Raw genomic sequence first — 26,228 nt, 5'->3', positions numbered from 1 at the left:
CGAAGGCACTTTATCTACACTGTCTTCTGTTTTTGTTTGTTTGTTTGTTTGTTTGTTTTAGAGACAGAGTTTCGCTCTTGTTGCCCAGGCTGGAGTGCAATGTCACAATCTCGGCTTACTGCAACCTCTACCTCCTAGGTTTAAGCAATTCTCCTGCCTCAGCCTCCCAAGTAGCTGGGATTACAGGCATGTGTCACCAAGCCCAGCTAATTTTGATTTTTTTGGTAGAGGTAGGGTTTTGCCATGTTCGTCAGGCTGGTCTCAAACTCCTGACCTCAGGTGATCCACCCGCCTTGGCCTCCCAAAGTGCTAGGATTACAGGAGTGAGCCACCGTGCCCAGCATTGTTTTGTTTTGTTTTGTTTTATTTTTGAGATAGAGTCTCACTCTGTCGCCCAGGTTAGAGTACTGTGGCATGATCTCAGCTCACTGCAACCTCCACCTCCTGGATTCAAGAGGTTCTCCTGCCTCAGCCTCCTGAGTAGCTGGGACTACAGGCATGCAACACCATGCACAGCTAATTTTTCTATTTTTGTAGGGATGGGGTTTTGCCGTGTGAGCCAGGCTGGTCTCGAACTCCTGACCTCAGGTGATCTGCCCACCTCGGCCTCCCGAAGTGCTGGGATTACAGGTGTGAGCCACCACATCTGGCCTACATTGTCTTCTGAATCCTTGTGATACACTTGGTGGGTTGCTGTTAGCCTCATATTCCAGATGAGAAAATTGAGGCCCAGGGAGGTTACATGACTGGCCCTGATCACATAGTGAGGGCACTGATTTGAACCCAGCTCGCTCCAGCTACAAAGCCTGATATCTTTATTTTGCTGCAGTCCTGAGAGCCATTGTGTGCCAAAGCTGGCACCTGGAGGCCCCTCTCTGTGCCGGTGGAAAATCCTCTCTCCTGGGGAGCGTTCACTGAAGCAGCTCAGATGTGGCAGGAGCCATGTCAGCTTGGCTGGGCAAGGCGAGAGGCAGACTCAGCTGTGGGCCTGTGATGGTCTAAAGAGAGGACAATTTGAGGCCACAATAGCCTGATGTCATCAGGGGGCCTGACGTCATGACTCCTTGGGCCTTCCTTTGAGAGGCAAAGGGATTAGCTTCAACTGGTGACAGATAATAATCGTAAAAAGTAATAGCTATGTGTCCGGCCACTGGCCTCCCATTCATCATCTCGCTTCTCCTGCTTAGGCCTGCCCTTCCTCTGAGGCCTCCTCCTGGCTCTGCCACTCGTCTCACTCAACAGGTGCCAGCCAAAGACCTGGGCTCTTGTTGAGCCTCCGTTACCCCATCTGTGAAACTGATACCAGCCTAGCCTGTCTGGAATGGGGAAGGGATGCCAGAATCTAGATTCCTTCCATCTTGTTCAAGGGCTCTGTTCTAGACCAGGCTGCCTGGGTCTCAGAAAAATCAAGGAAGAGATGCCACATTCATACCTGGAGCCCTTCTATAAGTGAAAAAATTAGGCCAAGGAGGCAGAGCTGGGGTCCCGTTTATGAGCATTTACTGTGTGCCTGGCTCCCTGCTAAATATTCTCCATTGACTCCTCACAGAGGAAGGAACAACCCCACAGCTCAAATGAGACAATCCAGGCTTAGAAGGGCCCTGCCACACAGCGACTGAGGAACACTTGTGATTCAAACCCAGGACTCCCAGACTCCTGTGCGCTTTCTCCACTTTGGGCTGCTCCCACCACCCCCCTGGGTCTCCTGGTCCCCAATCCAGGGCCCTTTCCCATGCCCAGGGGAGCCTCAGTTCTGCTGGCCAGCCATGCGGGGGGCTTCTGAACTTGCCCAGCTGGGCAGGTGGATGAGTGGTAGAGCCACATGCCCCCTCCCCTTGCCCTGAGACTCTGGGAAGAGGCTCAATCAGGAAGAACAGACAATAAAGAACAAAGAGGCCAGCTCAGGAGAGGCTCCGGTCATTTCTGCACACAAGCCTGAGCAGCTGGCCTCATAACAAGGTAAGGGGCTGAGGCTGCAGTGAGGGGTGGCAGGTGAGGAGGGAGCCCCTGTGCCTGGAGCTGGGCCAGGATAAAGCTCAAGAGAGAAGAGTTGGTGTCCCCAGAGAGAGGGACAGGGAAAGGGAGGGAGTGCCTGTGTGCATAGGTCGCGGACATTTCACTTCCCATAGGCTCCTGGAGAGCCCCTCCTGAACTGCACTTAACACCCCCAGGCCTGGGCTTCTATCTACTGTGCCTCCATGTGACCTGTGAGCCAGGCCCGTTGATTCTCAGAGCCTCAGAGGGATGGGGACCACAGCAGCTATCACGCAGGGCTCCTCTCTTGAGGACTAAGCAGGATAGATCCTTCCTTCTTCTGTGGTCCTGGACAGCCACTGCCTCAGGCTGGCTCCTCCGCCATGGGACCTGGTGCAGAGTCGCAGATCTTTAAGTCAATCAGTAGCATGATCCGTGTCCCCTAAGCTTTCCTACCACCGAATGTGTTTCTTGGCATATTGTTCAATTCCCATTTTATAGAGGAAGAAACTGACACACTCGCTTGAGTATCAGTCCTTCAAGTAACAGGGCCTGACTCATGCTCAGGTTGCTGGATGGCTGCCGCAGCCCTCCCTATTCCAAAGAGGCAGGTGGACCCCACGCATCAGGCCCAGTGTGTCCCCAGCTTCCCCTCACTGGCCTCCCAAGGCTGACTGCAGGATATCCAGAGCCCAGCCCTCTGCTCCCACTGTCCAGTCCATTCCTTCTGCTGGGTGGAATGCCCTGGGCTGCTGAGCCCACCCTGGGTCTTCCAAAGCCAGAGCTGTGGTCCTCCCAGCTGGGATTCCTCCCAAGGTCTCACCTCTGGAAGCCCAGGGAAGCTGGAACAAATAGCAAATGGCCAAGGTGTGGGGAGACCCCAGGGGAAGGTTCTCCTGAGGTCCTCGTGTCCATTCCCTGTTACATCATGAGAAGATGGAGGTCAGAGAAGATGAAACCAGGCCTGCTTACAGTCCATGCTACCTCCTAAGAGGTCCAGAGATCCACTCCGACTCTCCATCTCCCAGCCCTCACTTCAGGCCAGGCCTCACCTTGGACACCTGCACAGCTGCTTTGCCTCTTCCTGGGGCTCTCCATCTCTACCTGTCCCCCCAACTCATCCTTCATGTGTAGCCAGAAAGGGGCCACACATAGGCATTCAAAAAACTTCACAAGGCCCACCACTGCAGCAGGATAAAATCCAAACTCATTAACAGGGCTTAACCCAGTTCATGGTCTGACCCTGCAGATACATTTCTGCTCTCATCTCCAAGCCACACCCCTCTTTCTTGCCACTCTTACCATCATGAATTAATTTCTGCCTTGAATATGCCTCTCTCTCTCCCTCACCTTTGTACTTGCTGTTACCCCTGCCTAAAACACTCTTTCATCTTAGCCTTCCCTACTACCCCTCCAACCTGGTCAATCCTGCCCATCCTGAAGTCTCAGCTCAGGTCACCTCCTCCAGGAAGCCTTCCCTGACTAGCTTATTTGAGCTGACTAGGCTCCCTGGGTTTTCTGCTACCCCACTGCACTTTGATGACTAAAGTCCATTTGCATCTCTGAGCTGTCAGCTGCTTGGTGAGCCACAGTGAAAACCTGGAGGGGAGGCTGGGTGGATAAAGAAAGAAGTCAGGATAACCCTGATCTCTGGCCTGTGTGGCAGGAGATGTTGGTGTCCACACTGACAGGGGAACCTGGGTGGCAGGGCAGATTCTGGGGTGGAAGGGGGATCGATGTTCTGGGCTTGCTGTGTCTGAAGGGCCTGCAGGGCCCTCCAGTGGCTATCTCTAGAGGAGTTGGTGACAGTCACCTTTGAGAGAGGCCTGGATTCCAGAGGGGAGGGAGAGAAGCTGCTGGGGCCTTCCCGGTGTGTGTCAGAACCACTCCCTTTCCTAGGCTTGCAGAAGCCCTTATTCAACTGCCCAAACAGGGTCCTGACACCTCCCCCAGGAAGCCAGCCTGGCCCTGACAAAGCAGTGCTCTGCTCTCCCCTTGACCATTACTCGCCTCTGGTCTGAGGACATCTCTTGGACTCTGCCTTAGAGATGTCCTCTTCAAAGTGGGAGCCACATCCCTCCATGTCTTGTAGACTCCGCATCGCCCAGCACAGGGACAGACACAGAGAAGAAGCTGCATGGACAAGGAGCCCCGCCCCCTCCCCTGGACAGAGCCCCAGCCAGTGGGATTCCGGAGGAGAGAAAACACAAGCCTGAGGAGCTTTGGGTCAGATTGTCTCGGGAGAGCGGGGAAAGAGGCGGGTGGAAGGGGGGTGGATTTCTGTCCAATCTGGAAGCATGTGCTGGATGGCCGGATCACCAGCACCCCAGGCTCGAAGCATTCCAGCCAGTGACCTACATTCCCAGGGCGCCTCTGTGTTGCCCACACGGGCAGGCGTGCGTGAGTGCAGGAGCTCCACGGTGTGCCTGCCAGTGGGCCTCTGTCTCGGCAGGCTGTCTCCTCAGGAGCCCGTGAGTGAGCACGTGAGAGCGTGGGGCCCACACTCCCGCTCTGGGGTTCCACAGACACTGCACCAGAAAGAGTCGGTCCGTGCCCCAGAAAAGCCAGCGCCAGGGACTGCAAGAACAGACATGGCTGGGGGTGCCTGTGCCACCTGCAGCCCTGCCCAAGACCCTCTTTCTCTCCTCCCATGCTGTCTCTGTGACAAATGGCCTCACACTGCCCTTTGCTGATGGTGGGGTGTTAGGCATGGAAAATGGAGGACACAGCTCTTAGGTGGTGGTGGAGGGCAGGGTCCTCAAACCACAGCCCGAGGGAGCCAGATGGCAGCCAGAGGTCAATAGGGCAGGTGGTTCAGCAGAGGGAGCAGGCACCGGACTCTAGGCCCTGCAGCCCGAGGTCAGAGCGTCACTCAGGGGTCCTCAGGGACTGTCCCAGGTCGGGATTCTCCTGCCCCCAGGCGAGGGTAGAGGTGGAGATCCCTCCCCCTGGGAAGGCCTGTCCTTGGCTAAGAAGCTAAGCTCTCTATGGCCCTGAAGCCAAGGCACCAGGGAATCTGGGGGGTGGGTTCCCTGCTCAGAAGACCCTTTAGTCTCTCATTTGCCAGTTCTGTGGTGGGTGGGGTAGGGGTGGCTGTCCCCCAACCCCTTCTGAGCCTCTTCTTTCAGACTTGGTCCCTGACAGCAGGGAGGGGTTGGGCAGTCCTTTCAGAGACTCTCTCTAGGTCTATCTCTGTCTCGTTTTGTCTCTGCCTTTCTGTTTCTCCGTCTCTGTTCCTATCTCTCTGTCTTTCTGTCTCAATCATCTCTATATCTCTCTCTCTCTAGCTCTGCCTCTCTCTCTCTTTCTCCCTCCTGCTGGGTTCTCCCTGCTCCCCGCTTCCCCTCCTCTCCCGCTAGTGACTCCTGCAAACCTCCCCCTCCCCAGCAGAATGGGGTCCACAAAGACTTAGCCGAGGGCCTACTGTGCCCGGCAGCAAGAGAGAAGTGAGGCTCAAGCCCCCGACAGCTTCTCCGGGGCCCTGCCAAGCTCCAGGGGATTTTTGCTCCAGTTCTCCTCTCCCTCCGTCAATTCCCCAGCTGAGGCCAACCTTGCTCCCTGGGCTCTGCATCTCCTGCCCACCCTCCTGCCTATATGAGGACCCCCTTGCTGGCTCTTTCTCCAGCCCTGCAAAGAGCCCAAGTCTCTCCCATCCCATCCCATCCTCACTGCCTCATCCTCTCTGGCCCATGTCCTTCTTCTTTCTTTCTTTCTTTTTTTTTTTGAGACGAAGTCTTGCTCTGTCACCCAGGGTGGAGTGCAGAGGCACGATCTTGGCTCACTGCAACCTCCGCCTCCCAGGTTCAAGCTATTCTCCTGCCTCAGCCTCTCGAGTAGCTGGGATTACCAGCCCATGTTCTCCTGATCTCTGCTTCCCCACTGGCATCGTGCAACTCGACACCACTCCCTGCCTCAAAGCTGCTCTGACCGGGCCCACCAATGGAATACCAGCTGCAGAATCCAGGGTTTTCTCTTGGGGAGTCATCTTACAGTCCTCTCCGCGGAGGCTCTGGTGGGGGGTAGGTCAGGGCAGGGTGCCTGGAACCCCACACCATCAGATCTCTGCCCCTCACCAGCGGAAATGATGTTCTCTGAATCTCGGTTTTCCCACGTGTGAGATGGGATGGTTACCCTGGTACTCCTCTCACAGGTTACTGAGAGGAGTAACAGTGTTCATGCTTATTTTAAAAATTATGAGAACTGTTCTAGCAGAGAATGAGGCCTCAGTTGATCCTGGCTGTTGTTATAATCATTTGTGTTTACCATTGCTTGAATCTCTCACCAACCCACCCCCGCAACGAGGACCCCACCGTCTCCTCTCCTGGCATTCCTCTCGCCTCTCTCTTCATCCCTTCTCGGTCTTTCCTGCAGGCTCCCAGCTAAGCCACCAGGTGCCCAGGCCAGGCCCTCTGCAGTCCCCACCGTCCCTCCTCACATCTGTGTGTCCTCATACCCCTGCCCATGGCAGGACCAAGTCCACCTCTGCCACCTGCACCTTTGCCAGCCCCTACCTGGACCTTCTGCCTTGCCAGTACCTCCCTAACATAGGCTCAATACCCTCCTCCTCTGTGCCCCTGACCGGTTCTGCTAAGGGCTCTGGGGGCAGCCCTGTCACACCTTATGGCCTTGTTCATCAATCTGTCAGTCCACAAACCTGTCTCTGCCACACACCTTGGAGCTTCATCTTTGTGGCCCCAGCACTTTCTGCTGCATATTTGTTCAATGAATAATGAATTAATGAATGACTTGATGCAAGTGAAAGTACTTTGCAAGCTATAAAGCGCTTCTCCAATCAATGCAACACACAGTGGCGTATTAAGGAGCACTCAAAGCCTCCCGCAGGACTTGGCCTCACCTTGCCCACTGCACCTGGGTGGGGGGAGGGAGACCTGAATCTTCCAGAAAGTTCTAATCCTTGATATGCCTCAGGATCATTCTGGGTAGGAACAATGCCCAGCCTTACCCTAGAGATTTGGATTCAGTTTAGTCTAGAAGGGGCCTGGATATTGGAATGTCTACAACCCTCCTTCTTTTTTGCCTTCTCCCTTGCCCCACCAGGTGACTCTAAGGGGCAGCTGCTGGAATTGGAGGAGGACTGTTGGAGCCCTGGTCTTTGTTCACTGCCCAGGTTCACTTCTTTTAATTTGTGCCTTCTCTGTGCCAGCTCCATGCTGGGTGCTAGAGGGGAAGCATGCACCCAGGAAAGCATGAGGCTGGGTCTCTGCCTTAAGGAATCGCTTAGAATAGGCACTCAAGGCTACAGTGACATCCCATGGTGGGGAGGCCTCTGGGGGTAGGTGGGAAGGAGAAGATGCTGACCTTTAAGATAACCAGAGACCTAAGGCCAGGTACAGTGGCTCGTGCCTGCTATTCTAGCACTTTTGAGAGGCCAAAGGAGGAGGATCGCTTGAGGCTAGGAGACCAGCCTGGGCAACATAGGGAGAGCCCATCTCTAAAAACAAAGCAAAACAAAACTCCAGAGTTTGGCTTGGTGGATGGAGGTAGTGAACAGGCAGAGGGAACCACAGAGGAAAGGCCTGGAGTTGAGAACTACAGAGTAGCCCATCTAAGAACTTTTATTTATTTATTTATTTGTTTGTTTATTTATTTATTTATTTTGAGACAGTCTCGCTCTGTCGCCCAGGCTGGAGTCCCGTGGCGGGATCTCGGCTCACTGCAAGCTCTGCCTCCTGAGTTCACACCATTCTCCTGCCTTAACCTCCCGAGTAGCTGGGACTACAGGCGCCCGCCACCACGCCCAGCTAATTTTTTTGTATTTTTAGTAGAGACGGAGTTTCACCGTGCTAGCCAGGGTGGTCTCGATCTCCTGACCTCGTGATCCGCCCGCCTCGGCCTCCCAAAGTGCTGGGATTACAGGCGTGAGCTACCGCGTCCGGCAGCCCATCTAAGAACTTTGAGTGATTCAGTGAGGCTGCCCCCCAAAATCCAGGTGGGCAGGGCTGGAGAGGTCGGCCGGGCTGGGGTAGTGGCCTCAAATACCGGGATCAGGAGATTGGGCTTTATCTTGCACCTGGAGGAGCCCTGAATAGTTTCAGGCAGGGAGGAACAGGGTTGTGCTGCGTCTCCCTGGAATTCCTAAGACCCAAACCACCCCTGAGCCAGCTCAGGTGAGGCTGGGTGGCTGCCTACCTCTGGGAGCTCACAATCCCAGCAGGAGAAGCCTAGCCCAAGGAGGGAGGCCAAGAAGACCCAGAGCCAAGGGGGCAGTGGGTTCCTGGACTGGCTACCCCCGACCCCAGGCCTGCTCAGCCTCCAGTTCTCTATCTAGTGGCATTAAAGGTCTCCATGCCCCACTGTCCTTGGCAGCCCAGTGCACGCTCAACTTGTGGGGGAGGAGGAGGAAGACAGCTCTGACTATCTTCTTTGTACCTTGTACCTTCAGGAGGGGAGCCAGCCAGACTCTTAAGGAACAAGAGAAAGGGAAGGGAAAGTGCATGAGCATTTTGTGCTGGAGCTCATAGAACTCTGGTTGGAAAATGTAGCCCCATTTTACGGGGAGGAAACTGAGGCACACAGAGATTTGTGATTTGCCCCTGGTCGTACTACCAGGAAGTGGCAGAGTCAGGATTTGAACTCTGGTCCTGCTGGCTTCAAAGCCTGCGTGCTTCCCACTGTGTGCATCCCTGCTCTGAGTCTGCACTGAGCAGCCCAAGTGCCTAGTCCTGCTCCAGGGAGAGGCAGACGAGGCTGTGTGAGAGCTGCAAGGAGCCTGGGGTCTCTGCTCACCTCAGCAGTCCCAGTAGAGTAGGCAGGAACCATGGGAGAGATTTGAGCAGAGGAGGGACAGGTCCAAAGCTGCAGCCAGAAATCGCCTGTGCTCCAGCCCCCGTCCCCAGCCCCTCAATGCCAACTCCCCATCCTTCAGCTGACCCCGGGCTCATTAAGTGCTAGGAAACCCCACCAGCAGCGGGTGCAGGGCTGAGGGCCAAGCTGCCAGTTGGAACAAAAGAGCTTGTGTTTGGGGATAGGACCTCCCCCTCCTTCACCACAGTGGGGGGCTGTGGGGGGAAGTGAGGACAGTCATCTGGGGCCAAGAGGGGCTGCAGGGCTGGGGAAGGGGCTTGTCAGAGCCAGGATTCAGATAGAAAGGGCTGAAAGGGGGTTGGAAGCTAATCTGCCTGAGCATCTCAGCACAAACGGGCCATTTTCGGAGGGCCCAGAAATCAAAACATCCCAGCTGGGGGAGAGCAAGCTTAGGGACTGCCTTGAGGTGGGGGCCAGGCCAGGGTAGGATGAGCAGCCGGCAGCCCAAAGCCCCCTTCCTTCTATCCCCATGCTGAGTCTCAGAGGGAACCAGGGCTGCTCAGAGCATTCAGAGGAGGGTGCAGGCTGTGGGGGGTGAGAAGGGAAGGGAAGCCCCATTTTCACTGTCTCCCCACCCCCAACTGTGGGCAGCCAGGTGCACTTCTACAATACAGTTCTGGCCCCACATGCCCTGCTGCAAACCTCCACTGGCGCCCCCGCGACCCTCAGGATCTATTCCCAGCTCTGGAATAGCCTCTCCAGACCCCTGGCCACCGGTCCCCTGGGCAACTTACCATGTCCCACTCCTGATAGCCCCCCAATGACCACTTTATGCTTCAGCCAAATCTAGCAGTTGACAGCTCCTCAAACGCTTGGGCTGGCTAAGCCTCCGCGGTTTCCATGCCTCTCTTCTGAGCCGGAAACACCTAACTCCTCCCTACCTGCATTCATTCCCACCCCACAAACGGGACAAACTCCTATTCACCTGCTGGTGCCCCTTTGCTCACCACTGCCTCCAGAAGCCTTCCCAGCCCCTGTGACTGAGTTCTTAGTGCAGTGGTGGCCACAGTCACTGCAGGATGCAGCTGTCTCCAGGTGAAGGCTCTGCCCTGGGGGCAGCCCTCATGTTTATCTCATTCCCCTGTAGCCTGAGGTTTGGGACAGAAAGCTTGAGACCAGCAACCAGCCAGCATTTGTTGAAAGATGAAGGGGAAGGGGAAGGAGCAATGAAAACAGAACAAAACAAAACACGTACTTTTAGAAAAGGGAGAAGCTGGCCAGCTGCAGTGGCTCATCCCTTATCCCAACACTTTGGGAGGCCAAGGTGGGTGGATCACTTGAGGTCAGCAGTTCAAGACTAGCCTGGCCAACATGGCGAAACTCCGTCTTTACACAAAATAAAAAAAAATTAGTTGAGCATGGTGGCAGGTGTCTGTAGTGTCCCAGCGACTTGGGAGGCTGAGGCAAGAGAATTGCTTGGACCTGGGAGGTGGAGTTTGCAGTGAGCTGAGATCACACTGCTGCACTCCAGCCTGGGCAACTGAGTGAGACTCTGTTTAAAAAACAAAAAGGAAAAGGGAGAGGCCAAGAAAGAGAAAACAAAAGGGTAACAGGGGTAGGGGAGTAGCCAACTCTTCTGGCCACTGAGGAACATGCCAGAACAAACAGACGGCACACCCTGAGCATCAGAGCAGATACCATTTCTCTGTGGCAAGACCCCTGGACAGCTCAGTGCCCCAGAGGCAGGGTCCTGGGCACAGGCTGGCTTTGCTGGCAGGCCCCTCTACAGTTTAGCCAACAAGGCAGGACAGGTGTTGGGGGGTTGGGTGGGGGGGTCCCAGGTGGGCATTTAGCTGCCCACATAGCACTTTGGGCATCACCTGCCATCCGTGGATCCTAGATTCCTGTCTCTAAGAGCCCCAAGAGCCTATAGGCTCTGTCTAGGCCAGTGGTTTTCCTGTCATGTCCAAGGAGAAGCTCAGAAGTTGGCATGTAGGAGACACTTTCTTCCTTGAACCCAACTTGGACTAGAGCAGCTCACTGGCATCTGATACAATACAAACATTGATGCTGGGCCTGGTGGTTCATGCCTGTAATCCCAGCACTTTGGGAGGCCAAGGCAGGCGGATCACAAGGTCAAGAGTTTGAGACCAGCCTGGCCAACATGGTGAAACCCCGTCTCTACTAAAAATACAAAAAATAGCCAGGCCTAGTGGTGCATGCCTGTAATCCCAGCTACTGGGGAGGCTGAGGCAGCAGAATCGCTTGAACCTGGTCCTGCAGAGGTTGCAGTGAGCTGAGATCCTGCCACTGCACTCCAGCCTGGGCGACAGAGTGAGACTCTGCTTCAAAACAAACAAATAAATGAATTCTTTTTTGAGATAGATTACAGGTGTAAGCCACCATGCCCAGCCTCAAAATAATAACAATAACAATAACAATAATAATAATAAAATAGTAATACAAATGTTGGGCTTGCCTGAACATTTTCATTTAAATGAGGGTTCTCGGTCACTTGAACCCAGGAATTTGAGGCTGCAGTGAATTATAATGTGATCACACCACTGCACTCTAGACAGGGCAATAGAGCAAGACCCTGTCTCTAAAAAATAAATAAATAAATAAATAAAATGAGAGCTCCATGGCTTAAGTAGTTTAAAGAACACTGGTCTAACCTCTTCCCCTTGTAAAGATTGGAAGACAAGGCCTAGAGACAAATAGGTTTCATCCTAAGTGCCCAGGGAGGATAGAGTGACAGAGCTACCTCTAGCTCCTGGCCTCTCCTGCTGGACCACACAGCCCTCTGTTGAAAGTATAAACATATGAGGGAAAGATCAGGAATCTGAAAGTAGGTTTTGTTGGGTAACAGGGAATAGCAACAAAGGACACTTGGTTTCTGGAGCAAGGGGTGGGAAGTAGAAAAGAGGACCAAAGTGGGAAGTGGGGCACAGAGTGGCTGGAGAGGGGTTTGTGGGAGGACGATCACCGTGCACTTAGTTAATTAATGATAGCTAGCCTGCTGGCAAAGCCATTCAAAAACACGTCATAAATTTCCCAGCTTTGGACAAGGCAGCCGTAGGTTTATTTTTATTTATTTTTACTTATTTTTAGAGGTGGGGTCTTTCTGCATTTCCCCAGCTGGAGTGCAGTAGCTATTCATAGGTGCCATCCTAGCCAACTGCAGCCTTCGACTCCTGGCCTCAAACTGTCCTCCTGCCTCAGCCTGCTGAGTAGCTTGGACTACAGGCGCGTGCCACTGTGCCCAGCAGCACTAGGTTTAGAATCAGAATCTCAGAGTTCAAGTCCCAACTCCTGCATTTATCTACTCACTGCATTGACCTTGGCCAAATCAATGACCTCTTGAGAATCAGTTTCTTCCTCAGTAAAATGCGGCTAACAACACCTCTATCCCAGAGTGTCGAGGGGTCAGTGAGAGCACAGAGTCAAGGCTGAACAATTCCTGGTGGGTTCAGGATTCTTCCTTGCATAGGAACTTGGGGAAGGTTCAAATCCCAGTTCTGCCCCTTACTAGACATGTGATTTGAGGCAAGTTTCCTAACCTCATCTGCAAAATGAGGATAATAGTAGCATTCACCTCCCTCACAGGATGTAATGAGTTGATATGGATTAAAGCGCTTAAAACAGAGCTGCACGAGGGTTTGTTATCATTATTTAGACTCTATTAATAACTGCAAAGATTAGGTCTTGCCAAGGAGAGATGGTCAAAATGGAATAAAATAATGCAGATAATTGGCTGGGAGCGGTGACTCACGCCTATAATCCCAGCACTTTGGGAGGCCAAGGCAGACAGATTGCTTTGAGCTCAGGAGTTCGAGACCAGCCAGGGCAGCAAGCTCCCCGTCTCTACAAAAAATACAAAAATTAGCCAGGCACATGGTGCATACCTGATGTCTCAGCTACTCAGGAAACTGAGGCTGGAGGATCGCATGGACCCAGGAAACAGGTTGCAGTGAGCTGAGATCATGCCACTGGACTCCAGCCTGGGTGAGGGTTAGGGTTTTTTTTGTTTTTTTTTTTTTGTTTGTTTGTTTTTTAATAGAACGGGTTAATGAATGGGTATAAGAAAAATTAGGGTTCTTCCAGGAACCCTAGTTATGGATCTAACTTGACATGGTCCTAACCCATCAGTGTCTTCCAGTCATTCTTCTGGCTGGGAGCCCACCCTGGCTTGCTGTCGCTGGGCCTCTCCCTGCATTCTTCTACACACACGTAGAGGTAGGATACCATGTCACCTCTAGATGACTTTGAGTGATAAAGAAGTAACTTCAGCCTCCTTGAATTGAATCTTCTATCCAGAACGTGTAACAAACCTGGAAATTGGAATTGCCCTGAAGCTGATTATTTTGGGAGGGCACCTCCTGGCATTAAAACTAAATTAGATCAAGATACCTCTGTTGTTAGCAAAATAATTCCCTACGATTACCGAATACAGCCATGAATCCTGATGGCAGATGAACTTCAGGTGACTTATTTGAGACAAGTAACTGCGAAAATCACAGGCTCATCGAATCGCTTCTCTATAGTGTTGCAGTTGGGTAATTGTGGTAATAGTTATAAGAAATCATCCTTTGTGGTCTGGGATCGGGAGGGCTTGAGACAGACACGTGAGTGGCAGATATTACCTGCTTCGAGCTGGAGAGACTGGGCGCCATGTTTGGGTCCTAAATGGGCCCTTGCAGGGAGTTGGTTTGGCCCCTGTCTACAGGGGAGAAATCTGTTATGCAGCCTGAATTGCAGTGGCCTGGCACTTCGGGAGGCTGAGGCAGGCAGCTTACTTGAGCCCAGGAGTTCGAGACCAGCTTGGGCAGCATAGCAAGACTCCCTTCTTTACAAAAAAAATACAAAATTTAGCCAGGCAAGGTAGTGTATACCTTCAGTCCCAGCTACTTGGGAGGCTGAGGTGGGAGGATTGCTTGAGGTGGAGGCTGTAGTGAGCCACGATTGCACCACTGCTCTCCAGCCTGGGTGACAAAGCAAAAACAAACAAAAAATTACGGTGGCCTCATTAAGCGTCCCTTTTAAGATCATCTTAATACAGGAAACTGAGTTTTTCCAAGTTCCACTGTTGGGTATGGTAATTCCAAGAAGCAAGTTAAAAACTGTAAAAGCAGGCCGGGCGCGGTGGCTCAAGCCTGTAATCCCAGCAGTTTGGGAGGCCGAGACGGGAGGATCATGAGGTCAGGAGATCAAGACCATCCTGGCTAACACGGTGAAACCCCGTCTCTACTAAGAAATACAAAAAACTAGCCGGGCGAGGTGGCGGGCGCCTGTAGTCCCAGCTACTTGGGAGGCTGAGGCAGGAGAATGGCGTAAACTCGGGCGGCGGAGCTTGCAGTGAGCTGAGATCCGGCCACTGCACTCCAGCCTGGGCAACAGAGCGAGACTCTGTCTCAAAAAAAAAAAAAAAAAAAAAAAAAAAAACTGTAAAAGCTTGGGACCTCTGAGTTGATTTGATTCAGCAAACATGCCTCTGTGCCCACTGTGTGCCAGGCAGTGATCTAGGCACAGTCAGGGAGGGTGCCAGCATTCAAGGGTGTACTTGATGCTTTCTAAACAGTCTCTTGTCCCCTCTAACCTGATGAGAGAGACAGTATTGTGCCCATTTTAGAGACAAGGAAATGAAGGCTCAGAGAAGCGAAATAGTGCTACTGCTGCTAATCAGTGGAAATGACTACTTCTATCCACCCACAGGGAATCTAGATCTAGGAGACTTCCTGAAAGAGTGGATTTGGGAGAGTGCAGAGTAGGCAGAGGAAACAGCTTGAGGAAAAAACCCGGAGGCAGGGGATTAAAGTAGAGGTTCAAGAATGGGGTTGAGGCCAGGCACGGTCGCTCATGCCTGTAATCCCAGCACTCTGGGAGGCCGAGGCGGGGAGATTGCTTGAGCCCAGGAGTTCAAGACCAGCCTGACCAACATGATGAAATCCTGACTCTACTGAAAAGACAGAAATTAGCCAGGCGTTGTGGCGCATGCCTATAGTCCCAGCTATTTGGGAGGCTGAAGTGAGAGAATCACTTGAGCCTGGGAGGTTGAGGTTGTAGTGCGCTGAGATCTCACCACTGTACTCCAGTCTGGGCAACCAAAGTGAGATCCTGTCTCAAAAAGGAAAAAAAAAAAAAAAAAAAAAAAAAGAATGGGGTTGAGAGGGTAGCTGAAGGTCCGGAAACAGAGGGCCTCAAATGACTAATTGAGGGTTTGGACAATGGGGAGCCACCAGAGGTGGCTGAGTAAAGGAGGAATAAGATGGAACCTGAGAATACCTGGGCGGAAGTGTGGGGGACCCACTGGTAGATAAGGCTCCTTGCAGGGACGGGGCCAGAAGGGGATAAAAAATGGATAGTTTTTTCAGTATAAGTGTGTCCCAAATATTGCACAGGATATACTTATACTAAAAAGAAAAAATTGATTGTTTATATATGATTGATGTTCACCTGCCATCTTGTATTTCATCTGGCAATTCTACCCCCATCTCCTCACATCAGTGCCCAGCTGGGTTCTCTGCCCATGATGACTTTCCCCTGTGGGCACACAGCCTGGTAAACTCCTATCCATGCATTGAAGCCCTGCACGCCTTACCACTGCTGTGGCAATAATTATCATGCACTACGGTGATTACTTTCATAGGTGATTGTTTTACTATCTACCCATCCCCTCAGCAGCCAACCTTACTTCTGGCTGCACAGGGGAAATAATGTCAAGACTGTGAGTCCCTCCATTTCCTGACCTCCTCGCCACCCCAAGTTGCTTCCAGCTTCTGCTTCTGTCTCAAGACGAGACGGCCTGTCCATCCCTCCTGCGACCTTGCGTGATCCCTTGAGTACTGTACACGTCTCTCCCTGGCAGCCCCCAAATCAGACATTCTGCTGGGTCATTCCCATCAGCTGGGCACCTAGCAAGTGTTTCCGGTCCTCCTTATCCCCAGTGGGGTTCCCCAGGAGCAGACTCTGAGAGGTATTCATGCATAGGAGATCCATCAGGGACTGCTCTCAGGCTCAACACCTGTGGAAGAGAAGGGAAGGGAAGGGAAGGGAAGGGAAGGGAAGGGAAGGGAAGGGAAGGGAAGGGAAGGGAAGGGAAGGGAAGGGAAGGGAAGGGAAGGGAAGGGAAGGGAAGGGAGGGGAGGGGAGGGGAGGGGAGGGGAGGGGAGGGGAGGGGAGGGGGAAGGGGAAGGGAGGGAAAGGGAAGGGAAGGGAGCAGGACTGGGCAGAAGAAGGAATTGAGCTTCCACGCAGTCAGTGCAAGCCTCAGCCCACCCTACACCTGGAGCTGGGATGGCCCTTCAGAGTCATCCTGAGCAGTGCCAAGCTTTTATGACCCTGGGTTGGTTAGTCACTGGATGTAGGACACCCCAGGAAGGAGGTGTTGCCTCCAGGGAGGTGGCTGTCTTCAGCAGAGGCAACCTCCAAAGAGCTAAGCACTGAAGCACTACTTCTAGCAGCCTCCCCATACCTAGGGGAGTGAGACCTTCACTCCTGAAGAGGAGATCCTGGGGGCACATCACACCCCCTACCCTGCACCAAACCCAAGGCATTCCCCTCCAGCAACCATCCAATCTCTTATCTTCCTTCTGACCTAACCCTTCCTGTCCTCCCTTCCCTGCCTCCTACTTACTCCTCAGATTTTTGTAAAACTCAAGAGTTGGCTCTATCCCTCCCCTGGGGTGATATGATCGAGTCTGTGCTTTGAAAACCCGATGAGGAGAACTGGTAGATGGGGATCCACATGGAGGGGGCCAGTAAGGTCACCCAATAGCTCCCTTAAGGTCTCTCAGTAGCCTCCTAAAGGCCAAGCTCCTGTGCATGGCATGTAGGGCCCCTCATGGAGCAGCCCTGCCTCTTCTCCTGCCCCCTCTCAGGGCTGCTCCCTTCACTTGAGGCTCCAATAATACTTGACTGCAATTCCCCGAGCATGCTGGCTGTTTCATGGTGCCATGCTTTTTCATGGGCTGTTTCCTCTTTGCCTGGCTAACTTTTCTTTCTTGCTTCCTTAAAGACACACTCAGGTCATCTCCTTGGAAGCCTTTCCTAGAGCCATTCCTGCCCCGCTCCCAAGGCTGGTAGCAGAGCCCCATAGCTGCCACCTCTGTCTCAGCCATTACCAGCAGTGCTCAGTAGCATATGGGAGTGTCCTGCTTGGGGACAACCTGATGACATTGTTACCTGTCTTTTCCCCCTGCGTCTGTGTCTCCAGCACCTAGCCCAGAGCCTGGCACAAAAGGAGCCCAATGACATTGACTTAGGCATGTGGAGAATCCATGGACAACCACCTCCCCAGAGGTGACACCTCCTTCCTGGGGTGTCCTACATCCAATGACTCACCAACTCAGGGTCATAAAAGCTTGGCACTGCTCAGGATGACTCTGAAGGGCCATCCCAGCTCCAGGTATAGGGTGGGCTGAGGCTTGCACTGACTGCGTGGAAGCTCAGTTCCTCCTTCTGCCCAGTCCTGCTCCCTTCCCTTCCCTTCCCTTCCTGGGGTATGAGAGAAACTGTGGAGGTGGAATCGAAGCATCTGAGAATGATTAGACTCAGACAGGGATGTGCCCCCTCAGAACAGGTCTTCCCTGGAAACAGCTGTTTTCCTGTTCAGTATCACCTGTTCCTTCCTCCATGCATGGTATCTGACATCATCTCATTCTCTCTGGGTATTGAATTCTCAATGCCTCAGAGGCAGAAGTGAGGTCTGTGCATTTCTACTGTTTATGCTCCGTGACCGTCATGCCCCCCCACAACACAAATCGGAGATGCTCTCTCCTCCTGGCCCCTCCTTCCCACTCCTCCCCTGTCATTCACGCCATCCCTGCTCCAGGGTCTTGTGGGCCTGGGTCTTCATCCTATGATGCTTCAGTCACTGTGGTTTTGAGTTTCACTTCCATCATCAGGTAAGGACCCACCACCCCTAGCTTATCTGTGAAAAGGGTGTTGTGGTTACAAAACCCATGATCTGGAATCAAATAGATGGGGTTTGAGAACAGGCTCTGTCATCTACATGCTGTGTGATCTTGTGCAAGTTGCTTAAACTCTGAGCCTTAGTTTCCTCATCTGTCAAATGGGAATAGATACTAGAGCCTTTTCAGAGGCAGTCGTAAGAATTAAATGAGAGAGCATCTGGCAAAACATTCAAACTTACATTCACAGCAATGGGCAGAAATGTCCAACAATGATAAACAGAGCCTACTGATGGAGGTGGGCAAGCAGACGTCCTTGCCCACCTCCATCAATATTCAACAAACATTCATTGAGCACCTACTACATGCCCTTGCTGAGGGTAGGAGGAGATATAACAATGAGGAAAGCCAGGCATGCCAGCCCGGGAGCATGACACATCCACTCAGTGACCACACGATGAAGGTGCCATCACCAACTGCAACGAACACCATGAAGGAAAGTGACTTGAGCCATGGGTGTGTCATGTGGGAGGCCAGGGAAGCCTTACCTGAGGAAATGACATTAGGCTTCCACTGGGAGAAGTTAACTGGGCCAAGGAAGGGAAAAACGTGTTCTGAAGAGGGGAACCTGGTATGCAAAGGCTGTGTTGTGGGAGGAAGGGTTGCATATTTGAGGATCTGGAAGTTGGCTGGAGTGGCTGAAGGCAGAGAGGGAGGGGGCAGATGGCAAGAAATGAGGCTGGGGCCAGGCATGGTAGCTCACACCTGTAACACCAGCACTCTGAGAGGCTGAGGCAGGTGGATCACTTGAGGCCAGGAGTTCAATACCAGCCTGGCCAACATAGTGAAACCCTGTCTTTACCCAAAATATAAAAATTAGTTGGTTGCGGTGATGCGTGTCTGTAATTCCAGCTACTCAGGAGGCCAGGCACAAGAGTCACTTAAAGCAAGGAGGTGGAGGTTGCAGTGATCTGAGATCGTGCCACTGCACTCCAGCCTTGGGCAACATAGTGAGACTCTGTTCCCCCCCACCCAAAAAAGAAATGAGGCTGGGGAGGTGGGTAGGACCTGACCAGCCAGGATCTGGGAGGCCACATGATGGCAACAATAAATCATTGAAAGCTTTGAACAGAAGTGAGGGTAATATGACCAGATCTGTGCTTTGAAAACCTGATGAAGAGAGCTAGTAGATGGGGACCCACATGGAGAGGGGCCAGGTGGATGGAGGGAACTGGCTCAGTTCTTAGTGAAGTCCAGGCAGGAGACCACAGTGTCTGGACTGGGCTGGAGATAAACATTTGGGAATCATCTGCATAAGGACAGTGGTTGAAGCCACGGCCTGGGTGTAGTTCAGTTTGCCTGTGGAGAGAGTCTCGAAAAATAAGAGGGACTCAGACCGTGTCCAACTCCAACTTTTACAGCCCAGTGGAGTCAGATGAGGTAGCCAAGGAGGAGAAGTGACCAAGGAACTAGGGGACAAACTGGGAGAGTATGGTAAGATGGAAGGGAACAGAAGTTTCTGTGGGGTTAAGTATTGCCAAGAAAGAGATCAGGTGAGATGGAGTTGGAAATGTATCCTATGGCATTACCAACAAGGAGGTAATTGGTGACCTTCCTGAGAGCCATTAGGAAAGATTGCAGATCTGGCCAGGTGCCAGTGGCTCACGTCTATAATCCCAGCACTTTGGGAGGCTGAGGTAGGCAGATCACTTGAGATCAGGAGTTTGAGACCAGCATGGCCAACATGGTGAAACCCCGTCTCTACTGAATACAAAAATTATCTGGGCATGGTGGTGTGTACCTGTAGCCCCAGTTACTTGGGAAGCTGAGGCAGGAGAATCACTTGAACTCAGGAGGCGGAGGCTGCAGTGAGCCAAGATTGCACCACTGCACTCTAGCCTAGGTGACAGAGCAAGACTCTGTCTCAAAAAAAAAAAAAAAAAAAAAAAGAGAAAGATGGCAGATCTTAAACTGGGTCAGCTTCCTGCCTGGCATGGCCGTTTGCATGGGACAAAGTGCCCCAGTGGCTAATGTCCATGTCACCAGGATAATATTACATTGTTCAGAGAGATCTGAACCAAAGAGGATTGGCACATTAGCTCAGAAAATCTCATTGCAATCCTTGAAGTACACGTTGTTCTTTTCCAGTGACCATATAGCCCTGTCAACTTTATACATTTGTTTGCTTGTACAACATGTAACATTAGCCAATTCATCATCTAGAGCCTGAACCATAAGCAATTTGCTATCCTGTATGTTGCCTTGATGGAAGAACTTGACAAGTGGACACATGTGGATTTTGCAGATACAGTGCAGACAATGTGTTTGGTAAATCACTTCAGAGGCATCCCTTGGGGAAGGTGCTGCAGGCTCTGTCGCCCCTACAGATGGAAGCTGGCAAGGCAAAGACGGGTCCAGATTGGAATCCCCGGGCTACATGTGAGAACAGACTGCAGGGAGCCAGAGCGGATGGGGAGACAGAGAAGAGGGTCTATAGTTCTGAAGTGTTGTACAGCGCCTCACCCAGGGGGTGGGACAAAGGACAGGAGGAAAGAGCACCAGAAGCACTAACTTCACGCATGTTTTTGACCTTCTCATCTCCTGGGCCAGCCTCCATGGGTGTGTTTTTGTTCAGAACTGGAGAACACCCCTGAATTTTTTAAATAATTGAGACAGAGTCTCATCTGCTGCCCAGGCTGGGGTGCAATGGCGTGATTGTAGCTTATTGCAGCATCAAACTCCTGGGCTCAAGGGATCGTCCTGTCTCAGCCTTCCAAGTAGTTGGGACTGTAGGCATGCTCACCACTGTGCTTGGCTCCTCTTGGAATTTTGTTGTTGTTGTTGCTGTTGTTGTTATTGTTGTATTTTTTGAGACAGAGTCTCTCTTTGTTGTCCAGGCTAGAGTGCAATGGCGTGAACATGGCTCACTATAACCTTGACCTCCTGGGCTCAGGTGATTCTCCCAACTCAGCCTCCCAAGAAGCTGGGATCACAGATGCATGCCAACATGCCCGGTTAATTGTCTTTTCATTTTTTTTGTAGGTATGGGGTCTTGCCATGTTGCCCAGGCTGGTCTTGAACTCTTGGGCTCAAGCGATCCTCCTGTCTTGGCCTCCCAAAGTGCTGGGATTACAGACATGAGCCACTGTGCTCGGCCCCCTGGAATTTTTGATCTGCTGCCCACTTTCTTTCTTTCTTTATTAGTTTTCTTTTCTTTTTTTTTTTTTTTTTGAGACAGAGTCTTACTCTGTTGCCCAGGCTGGAGTGCAGAGACGTAATCTCGGCTCACTGCAACCTCCACCTTCCAGGTTCAAGCGATTCTCCTGCCTCAGCCTCCCGAGTAGCTGGGACTACAGGCATGCACCACCACACCAGCTAATTTTTGTATATTTAGTAGAGATGGGGTTTCACTATTTTGACCAGGCTGGTCTTAAACTCCTGACCTCAGGTGATCTGCCCGCCTCAGCCTCTCAAAGTGCTGGATTTACAGATGTGAGCCGCCATGCCCGGCCCTCCCACTTTCACAGTAATCTGATCAAGTTCCTTCCATCCTCCCCTGCAAACATTTTCCTCTTGACCATAGTCATATAATTGCTACCTATACCGAGAACGGAGCCACACATTTTGCCACTATGATCTCACTGAATCTTTGTAATAACCCCTTGTGATAATCTCTAGTCAATGTTGGCTGTGTAAACCCAGCAACAGGCTCAGAGGGATGTAGTAGCATAGTCTAGGTCACACAACTGACAAGCGGGTCAGCCTGGATATGAATGCAGCACTCTTTTTTTTTGGAGATGGAGTCTTGCTCTGTCACCCAGGCTGGAGTGCAAATGGTGCAATCTTGGCTCACTGCAACCTTCCCCTCCCAGGTTCAAGCAGTTCTCCTGTCTCAGTCTCCCTAGTAGCTGGGATTACAGGTGTGCACCACCATGTCCAGCTAATTTTTGTATTTTAGTAGAGATGAGGTTTCACCATGTTGGCCAGGCTGGTCTCGAACTCCTGACCTCAGGTGATCTACCTGCCCCGGCCTCCCAAAGTGCTGGGATTATAGGCACTCTTTGACTTTGAAGTTCACATTCCCATCAAGAACACTCAATGAAGACCAGTCAGTCAGTCCAGCAGGTGGTGGGGTTGCTTTTTCCTTTTGACAGTTTGGAATGATCCCTTTTGGTTTCTGAGTCTTTGGGTCATTCAGTCCTTTTCTTCATTCAATAAACTTTCCTGAGGCCAGGCCCCATGCAGGTGGTGGGGCTGCAAGGTTTGTGACTTGGAAGAGCTCACAGTCTGCTCCAGGAGAGAGACCCATAGCTAGGCGCAACAATCTACAATGTGATAAATATAGATGGTGGAGTGGGAGGGTATGGTGGGAACCCTCTGCTTCCCATGGGCTGGAATGCCTGAGCTGCATTGTAATAGGAGAAGTAGGCACTGACTGGGTAGAGATAGGGAGGACAGGCATTCTAGGAAGAGTAAACAGTGTGTGCAAATTCCTGGGGCATGGTAGAGCTTGGGGGACTTGGGAGACCTGGTTGTTTGCTGGTGGTTGGGTGGGGGCAGTCTCAGCTGACTAGGACTAGGGTGTGAAGGACCCCAGTGAAGACTGCAGACTGGGCTATTCATGTTCTTAAGATTTGCTGAGCACTTCCTCATGAGCCAGGCTTTGTGCTAGGTTTTTCCCAGAAAGGATGACCATGTTATTAACATAAGGAAACTGAAGTTCAGAGTAGGACTGGGTTTTATGTGGCCCCCCACCATGCTGCTCTGCACCTTAAAAAAAAAAGTGATGAAGAATAAGACAAACACTGTGTGTCTCCTATCCTGGTCAAGAAATAAAACCTAGGATGAGCACAGTGGCTCACACCTGTAGTCCCAGCACTTTAGGAGGCCAAAGCAGGAGGATCGCTTGCGCCCAGGAGTTTGAGACCAGTCTGGACAAAATAGTGAGACCTTATCTCTACAACAAACAAACAAAATTAGCCCGTCATGGTGGTGTGTGCCTGTAGTCCCAGCTACTCAGGATGCTAAGGTGGGACAATCCCTTAATCCTGGGAGGTTGAGGTTGCAGTGAGGTATTATCACATCATGCTACTGCACTCCAGCCTGGTTGAAAGAGTGAGATGCTATCTCAAAAAAATGAGCAATGAGCAAGAGGGTCTCCATGTCAAGACTCTGAGTCACTGGGGTATGTGCACTTCAACAATTCTAGATGCTGCCAAATTGTTTCCCAGAGTGGCTGTACCCATTTCCCCTCCTGCCTGCAGCATGGGACAGTTCTCCAGACTCCTGCTGTCCCACTTCTTTGTTTTTGCGCCCATCTGACAGGTGTGAAGTGGCACTTTACTGTGGTTTTGTTTACTATTTTTCTGATTACTAGTGAGACTGACCATCTTTGCCTATGTTTATTGGCCATTCACGTTTCTTTTTCTGTGGACTGCCTGTTCATATATTTTGCCCAATCTCCCATTGTTTCTTTTGCAAATTGGTTTGTAGAAAGCCTTTGCATATTTTGGATATCATGTTGCAAGTATCTTTTTATAAACAGAAGTTTTGAATTTTAATTAAATGTATTGATGTTTTTCTTGATGATTTATGCTTTTGAGGTCTTCTTTAAGACATCCTTGACTATTATGAGTTTTGTGTGTGTGTAAGTTTTCAGTACACCTGGAACTGAAATTTTATGCATGGTGTGATGTAGGGATTCAGCTAATCTTTTTCTAATACGGACATTAGATCGCTCTAGCACCCTTTATAGAAAAGTCTACCCTTCTCCCACTGACCTGCGGGGCCATCTCTGCTACATATCAAGTTTCCATACCTGTATGGGTCTATTTCTGCAGCCTCTATTCTAGTCCACTGACCAATTTATCTATCCTTAGGCTAATACCAGATGCTGTGATTGTACATTTTGGGGTCCTTAGCACCTCCTCTCTCGAATTAGAAGAGTGCTAGTGACTTCCTGAGAGTAGAAACTTGTGTTCACCTTTGCGGCTCTCTCATCACGTTTTACACGAACATTCACATAACCCTTTTGTTTACAAAAGGATTTCTTGCATACTGTCTCTTGGAGTTCTAAAACTCCCTTTTTGCAGAAGATAAAACTGAGGCACAGAGGTGAGATGATTTGCCAAGGTCGCACAGCTAGAAAGTGTTGGATTAGGGGTTCTATCAGATTTCAAAGCCATCCTGTGCATCCATCGCATATGCTCTGAAGACTTCTACTGACCCTGGTATCGGATTTCACTGCTTCCTGCCTTCATTCAACAAGTAGCTCCTGAGTGATGACTGCGTCAGCTTCTGCCGGGTGCTGGGGCTGAGACCCCATTTCTAGGAGGCTCTTCCCAGTACTGGAGACCGGTGAGAAGGGTGAGACAGTAGATGGACTTTTTATGGGACATCGTCTGCGGCTTGGGATCAGCATCAAGTCCCGCCAGGTTTCAGAGCCAATTTAAAGAGCCCCATTTTTGGCGTGCAGTTGGGCCCAGGCGCTGTCTTCGGAGAGGACGCTGGCTTCCCCCTGGAATTACAGGCGTCCTCCCGCCCTCCCGCCTCGAGAGGCAGGAATGCGAAGGATCAGCTTTCAGTAGAGCTGCGGCTGCCGTTCGGGGAGTTCACCGTGCAGGCCCGTCCCCAGCGGCCGAATTAACTTGTTCGGTCTGTCCGACTGGGAGAGCAGCTCTCGCTAAAAATAGCGCCCTGCCCAGCTCGACCTGCGCGCCGCCGTGAGATTCCGAGCCGGGACAGCTTGAGGAGCCCGGGAGCCCTGCGCACCCCTCACCCCGGGCCTGGCCGGGGACCGACCCCGGAGGCGGAGGCCGCGGGCACCGCGCTGGCCCCACAGGTGCCGCGGAGGGTGGCAGGCCCACTGGCCGAGGCACTGCCGAGGCCGTCAGGGATGGGAGCCGGCGGTGCCTCCTTCCGCCCCCTAGCCTGGGCCTCCCTGCCCCTGCTGGGGCCTCCGGCCTGCGCGCTCTGCGACGACACGCTCTGCTGCGGAGGTAAGGCCGGGCGCCTGCGGGCGCGCCCTCGCCCTATCCATGCACTTGCCCGGGGCCTGTTTCTCCTCCTCGGCCCCAGATCCGCGGCTGGGGGCAAGGTGAGGATGAACACAGGCATCCGCATAGGGCTGGGAAAAGGAGGCAGGAGCTCTCAGCAAACCCACCTTTAGCTGGAAAACGTCGCTGTCCCTCGCCACCACGGTCCGAAAAGTGTTTGCCCTGCTCTGGCCTCAGTGTGCCTATCTGGGAAATGGGTCAATATTATAGTCACGTTTTAATATTTGTTGTGGCCCGAAGAGAAGTTTGGGGGCTTGCTGAAGCGGGTCGCAGACGTTCGCGGGAAGTACCCTCCAGCCAGCCAGAGTCCTCAGGAGTTTCTGTTGGTGGGAGTGCTAGGGTGCCTTCCCTGTGACATCCCTCACTGTCCCCTTCCAAAGCTCTAGTTCCCCCATCAGTCCTCGGCTCCTGAGGTTGGAGATCCACGCAGGGCGCACAGAAAAGTTTAAGGGGTCAGCGGATGCGGGAAGATTCTAGCGGGAAGGGGAGCTGTAGGGTGGAAGAGGGATAAGTAAAGCAAAGTCGCGGCCCTCTCCCGGGTCCCGTACCCTCATAGCACCGAAACGGAAGCAGAGCTTATCTCTGGACTCCTGAAGGCCTGCGGACTCCGGGAGGGGAGGGGGCGTGTGGTCCCGCCGGCATCTTGGGCCAGCACTAGGCTGGGGAGTGTGTGCTCTGAGCTGAGGGCCTCGGCTCTGCCCAGTCCGGCCTGGGCGGGGCGGTGGTGGGGAGGTCGATTGACCAAACAGGTGCGCCCCCGCCCCTCCGCTCCCCGCCCTCGCTGGGTCCCCGGCCTGCGGGCGGAGCCGTGGGGGGCTGGGCCTGCGATTGGCAGGGCTGGGCAGGCCGGGTGGCCGCGGGAGCCCGGGAGCCAGAGAGCGGCGGCGCCGGGGGAGGCGCGGAGCCCGCCGGAGCGCGCTCCTGCCTGGCCAGCCGCCTACTCCGCCCGCCCAGCTCCACTCGGCTCAGCTGGCGCGACGGAAACTTTCCTGCAGCCACCCGGCGACTCCGCGACTCCGCGACTCCGCCGCTTCGCAACCCTGGCCCTGGGCCGCTCGGGCTCCGGAGCCTTTGGGATGGCAGCGCCCAGCGGCCCGGCCCGCGCGTAGAGGTAAAAGCTGGTGGCCGCGCCTCAGGTGGAGGGGGCCTGGGTGGTTGCCGGGAACCGAGCAGCATCCCGGGTTCGGGAGGATCCGGGGGCTCCGATGCGAGGTGTTGGGGTAGGGGACTGAGGAATGGGCGGCGACTTTGCTTTATTTACCCCGCTGTTACCCTACAGTCCCCTCTCCCGTAGGGAAATCTGCGCGATACATTGACCCTTTAAACTTTCCTGTGTGCCCTGCCCAGATCTCGACCGCCGGGACCCAGGGCTGGCGCTGTTTTCTCGGGAGAGTACAACATAGGGGATCACGAGGAAGGCGTCCCCAGCTGGGGCCCGCAGGCGGCGGGAGTTGGGGATGGGGGGTGCCAGCCTACCGATCCCCAAGGCTTCCAGCGCTCTGCCAAACTTCAGACCTTCCTCAGC

General features: G+C 52.8%; 1 protein-coding gene across 25 annotated transcripts in view; it reads left to right on the top strand.

Annotated features, from left to right (window-relative positions):
- The window catches only part of DAB2IP (DAB2 interacting protein), a 216,321-nt gene that overhangs the window by 5,999 nt on the left and 184,094 nt on the right, over positions 1 to 26,228 (top strand). For 5 of the 25 annotated variants that reach the window (XR_013405611.1, XM_077968105.1, XM_077968103.1 and 2 more), the window contains exon 1: positions 25,508 to 25,814. The exons of 8 other annotated variants lie outside the window; for them this stretch is intronic. Coding sequence is in view for 5 of the 17 variants with exons in the window: in XM_077968101.1 (XP_077824227.1) it covers positions 24,544 to 24,646 (103 nt within the window). In the remaining 12 variants the exon portion in view is untranslated. Of the gene's footprint in view, positions 1 to 23,931; positions 24,647 to 25,477; positions 25,815 to 26,228 lie in introns of those variants that run through there. 12 more of the 25 variants (XM_077968101.1, XM_077968098.1, XM_077968099.1 and 9 more) reach the window with 6 other exon arrangements.

Source organism: Macaca mulatta, chromosome 15 (assembly GCF_049350105.2).
Source record: "Macaca mulatta isolate MMU2019108-1 chromosome 15, T2T-MMU8v2.0, whole genome shotgun sequence".
Lineage (NCBI taxonomy): Eukaryota > Metazoa > Chordata > Mammalia > Primates > Cercopithecidae > Macaca > Macaca mulatta.
The sequence above is the reverse complement of the archived record's forward strand: the minus strand, read 5'-3'. Positions and strand labels throughout refer to the sequence as shown.